Consider the following 15,808-nt stretch of genomic DNA (forward strand, 5'->3'; position numbering starts at 1 on the left):
TGTTGTGTAATTTAGAGATGGGCAAAACGGTTCATTTCAGTGAGCGGCTCAGAGTCATGCGCTCAATGAAAAGAGCCGGCTCATTTGAGCGGCTCGACGGCTCTTTTCAAGAACTGGTTTATTCGGATATGCGAAGAATGGAAGACGTAAAAAAAAGGTTTAAAACATTAATCAGTGCAAAGAATAGCAAAAATATTACTTTACTGAAGGTTTTCTGATATATTTCCGTTACAATGATCTTCTTCACTATTTTTTTTATTTATAAACATTATCTTTTCAATGTTAGCTGATGAAAGTCTACTACATCTTTCACTGCAAACTTGCCCTGCTTTCGGAAAAACTCACTCACATGGTACTGAAGTCATATTAAAAAAAAATGGTAAAACCGTGGAGAAATAGATTCCACCAAAGCAAAAGGTCGCTTATGCTCATCAAATGTGGTTCCGCTAAATACTTATCTACAATAGATATTGCAGCAGCTTTTGTGAGGATCGAAGACTGCCAACCAATGCATCAAACTCCTTCCATACAGATGACCACGCTTCACCACCAACGATTTGTGGTAGTTTCGTAGGCGTGTATTCTATGGATGTCATTTTTAGCGTCCTTATCAACGACTGGTGTGCATAGTTGTACTTTCTGTTATCCCCTTTCAGCTTGAAGCGAGGATCTAGCAGTATTGGATAGGCTACTAATTCGTTTGACTCAAGATTAGAAAATCACTTTACCAGCTCCGAAATCAATTCATTACAGAGCTTTTTTGATAATTACTAGAGCTGATTTCTCTTGATCCGCATAATGTTGATCATGTCGGGAGTTGAATGGAAAAAGTAATTGATAATTTTGGAGTTTAATTTATAATAAATAACTGTGCTCTACTAGTCAAGCCCTTTCATTTGATACCCATATTGATGGGGTTTTGAAAAAAAAATACATATTTCACTATTTTGGGGTGACGGCCATTTTGGATTTGCATTTTTCATAAATAACTGTGTTCTATTAATCAAGCCCTTTCATTAAATACCCATATTTATGGGGTTTTGAAAAAAAAATACATATTTCACCGTTTTGGGGTGACGGCCATTTTGGTTTTGCATTTTCCATAAATATCTGTGTTCTACTAATCAAGCCCTTTCATTTGATACCCATATTAATGGGGTTTGGAGAAAATGTGTAATCCGCCAAAATTTACAAACATAAACAGCTAAATAAAACCGTTTAAAAAGCAGCATGAGAAACATATATTGCTTCCGCACTGCCACAGGCCACGGTTCGTCAGAACGAGCGTACGATCCACGGTGCTTTACCAATAAGCCGGCTCTTAAAAGAAACATGGTTCTCAAATGAACCGCGGTTCAAAAAAGACAGCCGTTTATTTCATTTGAGAGCAGCGACTCATTTTTAAAGAACCGGGGATAGTACGCTCTTTTTGACGAGCCGGCTCAAATGAGCGGCTCGTGAGCGCTCGCCCATCTCTAGTGTAATTTACCATATGTGTATCGATACGAGAATTTGCAACTTCAAATTCTTCCAGGGCGAACCAGGGACCTTGACAAAAATGTACTACATGTCAATATGCTTTGATTTTTCTCGTTGCAATCTGTTTTTGTTGGTGCGAAAGTCTTGATTATCTTCATTGAGGCAAACCAAGATTTCCCCCCACATTCTTCATCAATTTTCGAATTCATTGTAGCTCCTGAAGAAACTCTGCTAATGCTACTTACTCGGCTCGTTGCACAGACAGAGCTCGAGGGCGATCGTGGACTTGAGGCAGCACAACACTCGTTTGGTTTCATTTCATCCCAATTAATTGGTGACTTGATACGTCGTCCCACGACAGACGTTACAATAAAACTCTGGTATTGCTCCACGGATTCCATATTCCCCTTTGTTGAAGGAACCTGGGATCAATTTTCCCTATCGATAATTTAGCCATGCTGATTCCAAATTCACCTAAAAGACAACTCAAATAAGCTCTTTGGATATTAGCTTATTCAAAGAGCTTATTTGAGTTGTCTTTTAGGTGATATAGGTGCTGTCCTATATCTGGACAAACTTCACTTTTTAAGAAACACTTTAAGTCTGCAAGGACTGAGATTCTTAATTTTCTGGTCAAAACACCGACGATATCTCACTTTCCGTCCAACATTGCGTCAACAAGGAAAATTTAAAGGGAACAGTCCCTTATATAGAGACAGGGGTCAGCCTTCGATGGATCGAACCCAGGGTGGCCACCCAAGTTTTGTATTCCCGCATTTTTCCATACTTTTTCCCGCATGTTTTCACGAAATTCCCGACTCACAGAAATGAAATTTAATAATATTGTGTCGTTTCGTTAGTTAACCCTTTCGTCACGAGTGTCGTCTATAGACGACATCAGCGCTACGAGCTTTGTGTACGAGCGTCGTCTTTAGACGGCATGAAATTCATACTGCTCTTCGATCACACCAGCGCGATGTGCATACTTTTCGGCGCAGTGCTCCGTACAGGGGTAGCACATCGGCGGAGCATACTGCCGTAATGAAAGGGGTAAAAATTTATTTTAGAAACCCGATTTGCGAATGTTTTTGACGTAGGACTACGTCTTTCATTTCTATACCGGGGTGTAAAATCAAAGTTTCGAAAACGAAAGCGTTACGCCGGAGACCGAGATTTTGAGCGTTAATAGCTCCTAAACAACTGAACGAAATGGTATGATAAACACTTCATTCGAAAGATAAAATGTCTACGCGTTATATACTTGTTAATTTTTGATCCAAAAACTTGTTTCAATAGTCTTATAAGGCTATTGAAATCACCAATCGGTATATAAGCGAGCGGCGCTCGGAAATCCACTCAGTTCTAATTGAACAGCGATTGGAGCATGTTGTCGCTGTTGCGGTGAAGCTCTTTATTTATCATGAAAGCGCGGATGAACGGTGTCACCAAGAGCCTGTTTGTGCACCCTAGGCCAGAAGGGAATCTATCAGGAGGAGAGTGATGCCACAAACGGTTCCCTGGGAAGACATCGCTACACACACATACACGCGCGGCTATTAACAGGTGGTTATCGAGTTGGCATTAACCACTGGTGGGCTTCCAGTATCGAGGAAAATGTGGAAATAACTAATCGTTACTGAAAATAATCTGCCAGTTCCTCTGGGAATTTTCAAAATATATTCATGTGAAAGAGTTTAATTGAATGTTTTCTATCCATGTAACACTGTGACCAAATATGTTTCAATCAAGTGCTATTAACAGGTGGTTATCGAGTTGGCATTAACCACTGGTGGGCTTCCAGTATCGAGGAAAATGTGGAAATATCTAATCGTTACTGAAAATAATCTGCCAGTTCCTCTGGGAATTTTCAAAATATATTCATGTGAAAGAGTTTAATTGAATGTTTTCTATCCATGTAACACTGTGACCAAATACATTTGGTTTTGTGGTTTTTCAATCAATCGCAATTAACAGGATAGCTTCAGAAGATTATTCTTCCCCATCAGTAGGATATTTCCGTATCCAATATTGTATGCGCCCGCAATCGATTATTGCTCAGTCGCCGAAAGTTCCGAGCTCAGAGAGTTCATTCCCCTCTAGTTTGCCTTCCAAATTGCCATCGTAAACCACGCCTTCTCTCGATTCAATCACACACAAAAAGCATACTTAAGCGATATTCTGGTGGTGAGACACATTCATTTTTCTCGAGGACATCGACAAGACAACATCGTTGCCTAACGTGCTGGAGGAGGTGGACGGCGAAGGATCGACACATACACGCGCAGAACTCTTTCCGTTGGGATGCCATTCAGCATCGAGAAAGTTCCGGAAAGATCTAATCATTGCTGGAAAATAATCTGCCAGTTCCTTTGGGAATTGAAAAATACATTCATGTGAAAGAGTTTATTTGAATGTTTTCTATCCATGTAACACTGTGACCAAATATGTTTCAATCAAGTGCTATTAACAGGTGGTTATCGAATTAGCATTAACCACTGGTGGGCTTCCAGTATCGAGGAAAATGTGGAAATATCTAATCGTTGCTGGAAAATAATCTGCCAGTTCCCCTTGGAATTGAAAATTACATTCAAGCGAAAGAGTTTATTTTATTGTTTTCTATCCATAAAATATCCATATAATACATTTGGGTTTGTGATTTGTCACTCAAGTACAGTTAGCAGGAAAGCTTCTGAAGATAATTCTTCAGAACAAGGTTTTTCGTATCCTATATTGGATGCATAAATCCTTGTGCCTCCAACGTAACGCAACGTAACTCTCGTTTTCGAAGTCCCCCAAATATTCATTTATTCATTCATTCAGAATGGATTTAGATTCTACTTCAAACAAATGATCTCTAAATCAACGATAGTCCTACGTCACCCTTGCGGTTATACCATAGATATAACCCACTTCCTGTTTTTTACTTTATGTTTCCAAGTTCGGCATGTGACAAAAAATTGGACGGTGTGTATCTCAGCAACAGATTTTTGCTTGGATATTGGATTCAGGAGATACGGACGGATTTTTTTCTGGAATATATGTATCTGGGACCTGAATCGCTTTCAAACGTATCAGATCCACCCCACCTCTACATACTCCGAATTCAAAAAGTTTCATTTATTAGAGTAACGGACTAGAACTTCATTGGTCACATCCAAACATATTCCGAGCATTTCCCGGATACCTTCTATGATCAGTTTCTGAGTTGACCCTAACATCCATAATAAAATTACACATCTACCTTTTTAAAAAAAAGCTGAATAAAAATGCTAGCAGGAATGGGAGCATTTGAGACGACATGAAACAAATAACACGAAATAAGTAGCATTTTAATGACCCAGAATCTGACTCCTTTTTCTTTAAAATGCGTCCCATTTTTACCCCAGAGCCTTGATTTATTTTAAGGACATTTTTCGACCCGTATGCTGGATCTACATTTCAACTATCAACTACTATTTTTTCAATAATACGAATGATTCTATTGGATGCCATAAGAAAACCATGAGAGAAAAGAAGTTGAATTAAACGTATTATGTTTATTGAGCGTTATTACAAGTCCAGTTCAACTTTCAACACTTTTTGAGCATTTAATTTTCTCTACCATCAAGACTGCATCTCTCTGGGTGTCAACCAACATCTTCGAGTTTCTAGCCTCGTTCATGCTTTTCGAAGAAAATCCTCTCTCTTCAATGATGCATTGCCATGCGATAGGTTCAGAACTTTTTTCACAAACAAAGTCAAAACTGGAAGCTCCTTCTGCGACTGAGCGATAATTTCCATCCAAGAGTTAGGCAATCTTTGATCTTTTATTTGATATGCAGATTATACAATTTCAGCAGAAGACGTTGGACACAATTGTCTATACTCACTCTTTATTTTATCTGCACAAACGCCGGGCAAATGTTGTTTATCGACGAATACTTCCAAGCATAACTCCGTCCGTTTCTTCGCTATATCCGGAAAGTTGAAAATCACATCCGGGTTATTACACGTTAGGTAACGAGTGCGATGTGTCAAAGGGGATTGTATGAACAATTTCTTTAAAAATCCACAGTAGAACTCACGATAGCTGGTACGAAATATTAGGACACCTTCATCGGAAATTTAGCGAAATTCCTTGCTCGTTGAATGCGGATTTCGTTGCAAATCCAATTTTAATACTTCCAGGTAGCAGTAGAATGGTTTCTGTGAGGTGATTTAGACTTCACTTTCAGTCGTTCGGATTTCATAATTTTCTCCATAACACTTCACAAGTCCCGTTAGGTCATCAAAAAGGAAAGGAACCATCAGTGCCTCTGTCTGACATTCACGCAAAAACTATTTTACTGTCGATGCTGCCGCAACACAAAAAATCAATTTTAGTTCCAGCAGCCTATATTCCATAGCATGTGCGACAATCTCGTACATCTTTGACCGGAAAACTAATGCAAATTCCGTTTAAAGTTTGGAGGCCATTCCTTGAGCTTATTCTACTCTTGTTTCCTTACCACGCCGACAAGATTTTTTGAAAAACAAAGATTCACACTGCTTAGAAAGTCGTAATGCGCTAAAACACATGCATAACTTATTAGAGAGCCGAAAAAACACTGCGCAAAAAAAAATCCCGCCTCGTGGAACAATTTCCGACTTTTCCCCGCATTTTTCCCGAATGGGTGACCACCCTGTCGAACCCCATGAGCTTGAAAATCAAGTCAATCTGTTTGTTACAAATACAAATTAACTGTTTAGGCTCTTGTGCCTTGTGCCACCTAGCGCACAAGTTCGCCTGTCTAGTCCACTTCGCACTTATAGATCCACTTTACATCCAATAGTCGTGCGATGCGGCGAAAGTTTTGTAAGCTCCCAGGTTTCGTTCATCCGATACGAATGTAGCTCCTAACAAATCGGCAAAGCCTTAATTGTGAATCCCTCTAGTTGTTCATACGTTTCTTCTTCAACTGCTTCAATCTATATCTCCAGAAGATCGCTTTCACCGAATTAATTTTCAAGCCATTCCCCTTCCACATAATTTTATCCGTGGATCCGTCTTCCTCGTATTTAACATCGTCAGGATCTTCAGGCAGCTTCGGGAAACCCTCCAGTTTCCAATCGATTTTCCAGGCAACAGAATCGATTAAATTTTAAGATAAGTTTGGGTACAATGCTCGACATTTGCGATTCACGCTCTCCTCCAGAGCCAATGTTACGGCCAGGGAACCTATTTCCCTGGACTTATGCGTAATTTTTCAAGTCTCTTATGGGCTAAGCCCGATGGAAAAATATCCCATGATCGCAGAAACGTTTCAGTATCAGACGGCTCCAGATTGGTCCGTCCGAGTGAAACTTGCTGATCACTTTCGGTAGGGATATTTTTCTGATTTTTTATACCTTTGAAGTGCGTGGCGCCTGTTTGCCAACGCTTAGAGTTTTGCCGATGTCCTTTTCGGATCACTAACTCGAACAGATAATCGTACTTAAAATTGAACTGTATTTCTAAAGTTGGACTGGTTGAGCTTCAATTAGAGTGCATTTTAGTATTACGTAATGTATAGTGTAGTGTAGGATTTCTCAATATTTCTCCGAAACATTAGCGGCCAATCGCCTTTTTTCGATAACTACTCTACTTTCTCTCTCATTATTATTATCAATTAGGATTGATCAATTGTTTAATTAGATCTAGTTAGTATATATTGCATTAAATACGATTGTTTTCTATCCTTTATCACACTTATACTATTGAAGTGAATTAATCTTGTCTATGTACAATAAAAAAAAACCATATCTGTTTAATTTTCGCCACCAACAACACTGTTAATCTAGTTTCCATCTCGCTCAATGCTGTCAACAATCTATACTCCCTAAACGGTGATAGTTTCATCACCTTTAAAATGTATCATCTACATATATTAGTTAGTACTCCTAGTATCTATCAGAATATTCTCACTTCTTTTTTAAACAGTAATAAAGCTTTCATCACGTTAGATCTTAATTCATTGTCAGCGTGTGAGTTCAGTAAATCGTAACGATTAGTCAAGAAAACGTACCACGTACTGGATACCATCATCAACGGTTATCTTTTGGTTTTTACTGCGTAGCAGTCCTGCGGGATTAATCAAGAATCATACCGAGTGAGTGGTGATAAAAATATAGTTTCTTCTATTCTTGGATTGCAAATATTGGATGTTTTCTGTTGCTAATACGTATATTTACGGTTCGAGTATACGTTTATCAGAATTTGTACTCAATCTACTAGTATCTGCAATGTTACTCTGCAGGTTCTGACACAATTTCCGTTATTGATTTTTGTGTGTTATTAACGAATGACTGAACAAAAACGGTCCTGTTTTTTCTATTTGGCAAGTATGTAATATAAACAAACGTGAAAAAAATCACAATTTCTTATTCAAAAAATAACATCCAAGCCTAACGAAAGTTTGTCTACAAACGGCTTATGGTTCCAAACTGTTTCTATTTCTAGATATTTACTGTAGACTACGCGTTCAATCATACTGATTTAAACTAATTTACAACTACAGTAATCATTCGATAACTGGGCGAAAGGGAAGACCAGTTTTCGAAATTCACTTTTTAACTGGACCGGCATGTAAAACGTCAAATAAAATCGAGGGAAACTTCAATAAATTGTTTGAGTTGTGTTGATCGTGAAATTGGATAAAAAGAAGGTTTCCACTGGAATTTTTGCATTGAGTGCGACAACAGGTATGATATATAATTTGGGGAAATTATTTTTCTGTGAGTTAATCAATATTTTTATCCTGCGAAAATAATGTGAATTTTTATAACATCTCAAATTGCATTCGAATACCCCACACAGCAAATCTTCAAATTGAAAATGGCGTCTATTGTTTACGAAATTCTGTTTTTTAACTGGCCAAAGAACAGTTAGCGTTCGCCCAGTTAAAAAGCAGTCCAGTTTTGGCCACAAGATTTAGCTTCAACCAAACAGAACGTTGAAGCTAAATCTTGTGGCCAAAAGACGCACTCAAAAGTTGTACAACAAGGTTTTGACGAAGTACGAAGGATGCATGCTTATGGATGACGAAACGTACGTGAAGATGGATTATGGACAGTTCCCAGACCTGAAATTATGTAAGGCCACTGACAGAAGAGATGTCTGCAGAAAATTTTAGTTTGTTTTTGCTGATGAATTAGCCAGGAAGTTCTTGATTTGGAAAGAAATTTGCAGCTGTGAACTCAAAACCAAGCTAGAAGAGCCTTATCCCCAACATACCATACGAGTATGCAATAATTTTCAAGATTACGTTCCGTTCATAAGGAAGTCACATGACGGAAGAGGAACTAGGACGAATTTCATGCCAACTCGACTGGCCGTTGTCAGTACCATCTCAGATAGCAGTGAAACGTTGTTGGTGTAAATACATGGATCTTTTAAGCATCTTTGCATACTTGAAATATTCAAAAAAGAATTAAACTACTTTTTGGAAAGGGCCAACATTTTTTTTTTATTTTTTGCATAAAAATATAACTCAAAAAATATAATACCTACGAAATTCTGGTCAAAGTATCAAAGTGGTCAAAGTATGAAATTGTTCAAATTTCAAAATTCAAACCACCATTTTTTTTAAATTTCGCTGAAAAAAAATTATTTCAAAAAATAAAACTCATTTTTCTCAAAAACGTATTTTTAAAAAATTTTAAAAAATATATCGATTTCCCACAAGACACTATTCATGAAAACATAAATAATTTCTCACATTTCATTCTTAGACTAAAATTTTATAGGTCTGATAGATTTAGTGTAAGATTTTTTTTGAAATTTTGAGTTTTTTCAACGTTTTTTTTCGAAAAATTTTAATTTAACCCTTTGCGATTGAAATTTTCCTCGAAAGAGATCCTTCTATCTTTCCACGCTAAAAATATTTTGTTTATACCGAGTACCGTTATCTATTGTTAATAGAAACTCAGTATACTTCAGTGAAACAGTTCACAAGACAACAGTATTTAGAAAGATTTCTTGCTGTGGTGACTGAGAGCAGACAAACGACTGCAAAGGGTTAAAAAACTATAAGATCTACGAATTTCAATTAAAAAATATCAAACATATTTTTGAAAAGAAATTACATTGAAAAAAAAATGAAAATTAAAAAACTTTTTTCTCGAAAACATGCCTTTTTAAAATTCTGGAAAAATAGATATACAAGTACTTACAATTTCCAACAAGTCACCCATTGGAAGATGAGCACCATTATAGGGAAAAAGTTTTTCTGACAACAACCTCTACAAGTTTTCTTTGAGAAATTACTATAAATATTTAACTCGTAACATTGTTATGTATAAATTATCGCGATTTACATGTTCTAAGAAGTTTTTTTTTTTCTATTCAAAAACATGTCAAGAACATGTCAAACGCGGAATTTACACACAAAAATGATACGAGTAAAACATTATTTTTTCGGAAGTCTTCATACAAAAATGCCTTAAACTATAAAAGGTAGAAAGTTGACGTCTTCGATAAAAGTTCATATTTTAATACCATCTAAAACTTTGTCGAATACACTATACCGCCATCTTCACTTTAAACAAAATTAGGGTTTGTTGTAATTTTTTCAAAGACATGAAAAAGTTGTTGTTGGAATAACTTTTTCCCTGTGAAAGTGACCATTTTCCTATGTAAAGACGACATGTTGTAAATTGTAAGGGCTATTCATATATATTTGTTTGAATTTTCGAAAAATACGTTTTTGAGCAAAATGAATTTTAATTTTTCAAATAATTTTTTTTCAGCAATTTTTTTTATATTTGATATTTTTTGTGAAAATTTGAACAATTTTTTACATTTTATCCTTTGACCAGAATTTTGTAGGTATCTAATTTTTTTTGAAAAAAAAACAAGAAAAATTTATTGGCCCTTTCCAAAAAGTAGTCAAATTCTTGTTTGAATATTTCAAGTATGCAAAGTTGCTTGAGGAGAAGGTGGAAGGAAACCATTGTAGTAGTATAGGTAAAAACACATGTTTTCATGGGGTAACAGTGTTTGTGAGAGAAGAGCAGATCACACAGTTTGTTCTGATTCTTGTATGTAAATAGATCAATTCATTTATCAGACTGTGTGGCACTTCATATACCAATTCAATACTGAAGTAAAATGTATGAACGATGTGTTTCGATGAACAATTGCAAGTATAAATATATATATAGAAGGTGCATTTGCATATGAAATAAAATTCTGATTATACGCGAGCGTAACATGAGCAAATTTATAGCACATGCGAATTGGGGCTCTTTTTTTATTCAAGTTCTTCCGCACAGTAACTCGTTGTTCATAATTCCTTAATATTTTCCCTCGTTGATCGTATTTATTTTCACATATCCACGTTGGAGAGCTTTAACCCTTCTCTTCGTTGGCCGAGGTATTTTGATTGAATGTAATACTTTTCCGTTTACTATATTTAACAGCAGAGGCAACCGTGGCAGTGTTCCGAGCTCTTCAATACAATTTTCTTAACCAAAATTGAAGTAGCTAAAACTTACATTATAAACCCATTTAACAATAATTGTATTGAATCAAAACAATTTTATTTTATTGATTTTCATTACATGAAACGCCATGACTCAGGAATAATATTTTATTGAATGGTTTTTAAAGCTGTTTCGATGATGTTGTCTGGCATCAGTGCTTTGCTTTCGAAAATACAAACAAAACCATTGCGGAAAATTGAAAAATGAAACTTTAACTTTCAGAGCACTAGCTCGAGTTTTCCGACGTTTTTCACTATACATTGCGACGGCAGATGAAAATTTAATATCTTGTGAGTAATCGGTGAGTAATGATTGATGTTACTTGATGGGAAGTGTGCGAAAACGATCATTTTCTTCATACTGTTTCGCAAAATTATTGATTTTCGGGCGAGGGGTGAGGGAGGGAGATGAAAGAAATGAGCGCCATTGTGGCAGCCGTTTGTGGCTTCCTTCTACCTTCACCTTAAATGACCCATGTCTTAACACGCACAACGTTCTACTGCTACCTGAGATGGTGCTGCCAACTCCTAAGACGAGCTGGCATGAAATTTGTCCTAGACTCTTTTGGAACTCAATATTATAAAAAGGACATCCCCTTCAAAAACGAAAATGAGGAACGGTTCCAGCCCACTGCAAAAAGCGAAAGATTACACTTGATATCGTTTACATTTTGTAATATTTTTGCAGATCTCATTTAGAGTTTTCTGTGTGCAATCGTGAAGAACCAAATCCTGTAGAAAGTTTCGCTAGCACCGACATATTTATGTTTCTATTATTGTCGAAAATGGCATTGCTCGAAGAATGTTCAATTTTGATTACTGATACGAAAAAAAACTCGCATTATTTTCAACGAATCTGAACAATCGAAATAATTTTAAACTTTCGTTCAGTAACACACAGAGAATCAATATCTAATATTCGAAAGCTAATATCGAAGCCATTTTTTTCAAAACCGACTGCGCTATTCTGAATGCTAACCGTTAACATATCTTGTATTCCATTGAATTCTCTATTCGAGATTGTTTCTTCGTTACACCAGCTCGCTTCACCTCTAATCATTTTATACAAATAAAACACAGCAAAAATATCTTACAAATCAATCAATAACACGAAAGAACATTCCATCTAACGCGGATAGCCAGTGGACCTCTTGGCAGAACTACAAGGCGTTAAAAATAGCATCATCCCAATTCTCTGAATCAGTAGAGATTAACACACTTTTACTCATATGCCTTCACGATGGCTTAATTTGCTTACCGCCTAGATTAAGAGTTAATTTTACATGGACATTTTCCGTTTGCTCTTGAACCCAAACATGGCACCGGCAGATTCGTTACGTGGCGTAACCAGGTCGTTTTGTCCCATGGGGACCGTCAGTGTGGGGTACTGCTGTTTCACCCCACCGCTGCTGAGATAGGTTGGAAGCGCATACATCGAAACGTTAGCCAGCGGTAGCGGGTCAAGCTTCTTGAACATCTTTATCTTCTGCTGTTCGGAGCGCACCGGTGATTGTGCCTGATGGTGGTGCTTTGGCGTGGTTGGCAAACTGACGTAGTTCGATTGGCTGTTGTTGCCGCTGGCGGGTGAGATGGCATTTGTGCTGCTGCGGGAGCATTCCCTCAGCATCATTAGATGATCTAGTTTATCTACGGTGGCGTTCAGTTCATGCTCCCAAATCTCCTGCTCCTGCTGCTGACCATCTCCACCTTCCACCGGCCGAACAGCCAGCGTTTTCACCTTCTGCCGCAGCAACTCCAGATTGAGATCCGCATCGTTCATGTAATCATCATCGGTGGGATCTTTTTCGCTAACGGCCGAACTGGTTGCCAGCGAGGTGCTTCCCACCGAGTGGATTTCACACTTATCCAGCTCAGTCGATATGTCCGGCATATTACAGCTGTAATTGTAGTTATTGCCACTACTGCTGGCACCAGGCGAGCTCAGCTTCATGGAACTCGAAGGGGACAAACTGGACAGTTCCGCCCCGACACCAGGTTCTCGAGGACCCGATGGGGCAGCCATACTCAGATCACCCCGCTGTTTATGGATCTCCTCGCTGATTTGCTCCAAGTTGCGCAGGGCGGTACCGTAGGCGGTCTTGGCCGCAGAAATTTGTTCCTCCAGCTGCTGGATTCGACCCTTCTGGGCTTCGAGCTGTTCCTGGCACAGCTGCTTCTCTTCGAAATATGGCCGCGATTTCTGGATGCTGCGCCGGCAGCGTTCCTCCAGTTGTTGTACCTATGAAAGAAGGGAAAATTGTTACATCTATGAACACAAATTAATTCACATCGATCGTAGATATTATTCTAGGTGTTTCGCTTTGTTTCAAATTGTTTTTTCTCTAGAGAACACGTCGTTTGACCTATAAATTGGCCACATTCCCCTCGAACCGGACGCAACCCGAAATGAAGGGCAACGACAATGATGATGTGAATGATAATGAGTATTGTTTGCGTATTTCAGGCGGTGCATCGGAAGCTTCTGCTGTTTCGAAGATGAAAGGAATGTACACAAACCAATGAATTGTTTTCCCATTCAACACGTAATTATTTTTGTACTGCAGCTTCTGCACCAGCTGCAGCACACGGTCGATAAAGATGATCGTGAATCATCTCCCAACAATGGAAGCCTATCGAAGCGTGTATTTCAATCTCTACGCATTCGCTCTAGCGATTTGCTGTTGCAACAGCAGAGCTTAATAGTATAATAGAATTAACATACGACGTGGATACGTGGTGTGTGGCCCTGTTGGGAAATTTTGCTTACAAAGGGAGAAGTGTATACGGTGGATAATACTTTATGTTGATCAACCAAAGTTATTGCGATTCCATCTTCATACGTTACAGTGCAATCATATGAAGGATGATTGAACAACAAATGATATTCATAACTGGTTGCGTAAAGAGTGTCATTTTCCAGGCTGTGCAACCCTAGCAATCTTATCCCACGATAATCAGGTTAATCAGATTGGAGGCTGACTACTCAGGGTGTCGACTCAGAATCTGAAATAAAATTCCCTGATATTCCCTGATAGTCCAGAAATTTTCCAGAAAAATTACAGACGTAGACATCTGGAAAATATATGTAAATGCTTCGAGAATTTGATAAGCTAGAACTAGGAAAAATTATAAACGTTTGTCGATACCTCCCAATTTATGAAATTTTGTAGTTTTTAGCTTGAGTTAAATGACGGAAAAAAGCGTCAAAGATAAGTAATATAGTTCATTAATATAGATCAAAGTTATAATGAAGACTACATCAACAGACACAGACTACCTTCTGTGCGTTCTTCAAAATTGTCTTCCTTTCACCTCTAGAGATTTCGCTTTTGTGTTTCTTAACCGTTTCTTTAACTTTGACTTTCGAATTAAAACGACCATTAAAAAAACTGTTTTTTTGCTCTAACTTTTATATTTCATATTCTACATACAAACTGTCTTCGAAAGACTTTTAGAACATACTGATACAAACATTTTTCGATGCAGAACTTGGCAATAACTCAACTTCACTCAAAATTAATGATTTTTCTTTTCAAAAATACGCTCTCTTCAATTGCTTGCCGTTCTTTCTGGGGCAAACATAAAAAATGTATGTTGACGGAATTTGAAAGAAAAAAAGGCATTCTATATAATATGTGATTTTCAAAGATGTTATTTTTTGTATTTGAGTCAATTAAAATTGAAATCATGAGTTTTTGGATAAAAACACATCAATAACTTTGAGCAGGATTAAGATATTGACAAATTCTGCATCGCAAAATGTTGGTGTTGATAAGCTCTAAAAGTCGTACGAAGACAATTTCGATGTAGAATTTTAATTTCAAAAGTAGGAGTAGAATTACCGGTATTTTCATGGTTACCCTAAAGTAACTTAGTTAAAATACAACTTTGTGGGAGATATTCATACTTTAAACAAAAACTGTCTTCGACAAAGTTGTTACATATGATAGAGCGCTCATTTTTATGTTATCAAAAATAGGGTGACCAAACTTGTCGATGAAATGAAAAATCTAACTTTCTCATCTTTATAGATAGTGATAAACATAGTTCGACAATGTTGTAGTTCCAGTTATTTGAGACATCTTTGTAGAACAAAGCTTTTATCTATCTTTTAATATAATCGATTTAGCGCTTTTTTCCTAAGTTGCATTAGGGTAACCATGAAAAAGCGTTTTTTTTTGTTTAACTTGTATATTTCGAATTCTACATCAAAGCTGTCTTTGTACGACTTCTAGAGCTTATCAAGACCAACATTTTGCGGTGCATAACTTTGTCAACATCCTAATCCTACTCAAAGTTATTGATAGTTTTTCACCCAAAAACTCATGATTTCAATTTTAATTTACTCAAACACGAAAAATAACATAGTTTTTAAAATCACACATTATGTTGAGTGAACTCTGCTCTTTCAAATGCCGCCAATAAACATTTTTTATGTTTGCCACAGAAAGAATGGCTAGCGATTGAAGAGAGCGTATTTTTTGGGAAGGAATATCAATAACTTTGAGCGAAGTTGAGATATTGATAAGTTCTGCATCGATAAATGTTTGTATCAGTATGTTCTAAAAGTCTGTCGAAGACAGTTTGTATGAGAATTTGAAATATAAAAGTCAAAGCAAAAGAAACAGTTTTTTTAATGGTGACCTTAACGCAACTTAGGAAAAAGGCGCTATATCGGTCATTTCAAGAGATAGAAAAAAAAACTTTGTTCTACAAAAATGTCTCAAATAACTGGGACAACAATATTGACGAACTATATTTACCTCTATCTATAGAGATAAGAAAGATAGATTTTTTATTCCATCGAAAATTTTGGTCACCCTATTTTTGGTAATATGAAAATGAGCGCT

General features: G+C 37.1%; 1 protein-coding gene across 1 annotated transcript in view; it reads right to left on the minus strand.

Moving 5' to 3' along the window:
* Window positions 1-6,977: 6,977 nt before the first annotated feature.
* Window positions 6,978-15,808, minus strand: part of LOC129765081 (SH3 domain-binding protein 5 homolog) — an 85,470-nt gene continuing 76,639 nt past the window's right edge. The window contains exon 5 of the mRNA XM_055764936.1: window positions 6,978-13,197. Coding sequence (XP_055620911.1) covers window positions 12,238-13,197 — 960 coding nt within the window. The 3' untranslated portion in view covers window positions 6,978-12,237. The remainder of the gene's footprint in view (window positions 13,198-15,808) is intronic.

This window comes from Toxorhynchites rutilus, chromosome 2, assembly GCF_029784135.1.
Source record: "Toxorhynchites rutilus septentrionalis strain SRP chromosome 2, ASM2978413v1, whole genome shotgun sequence".
Classification (NCBI taxonomy): Eukaryota; Metazoa; Arthropoda; class Insecta; order Diptera; family Culicidae; genus Toxorhynchites; species Toxorhynchites rutilus.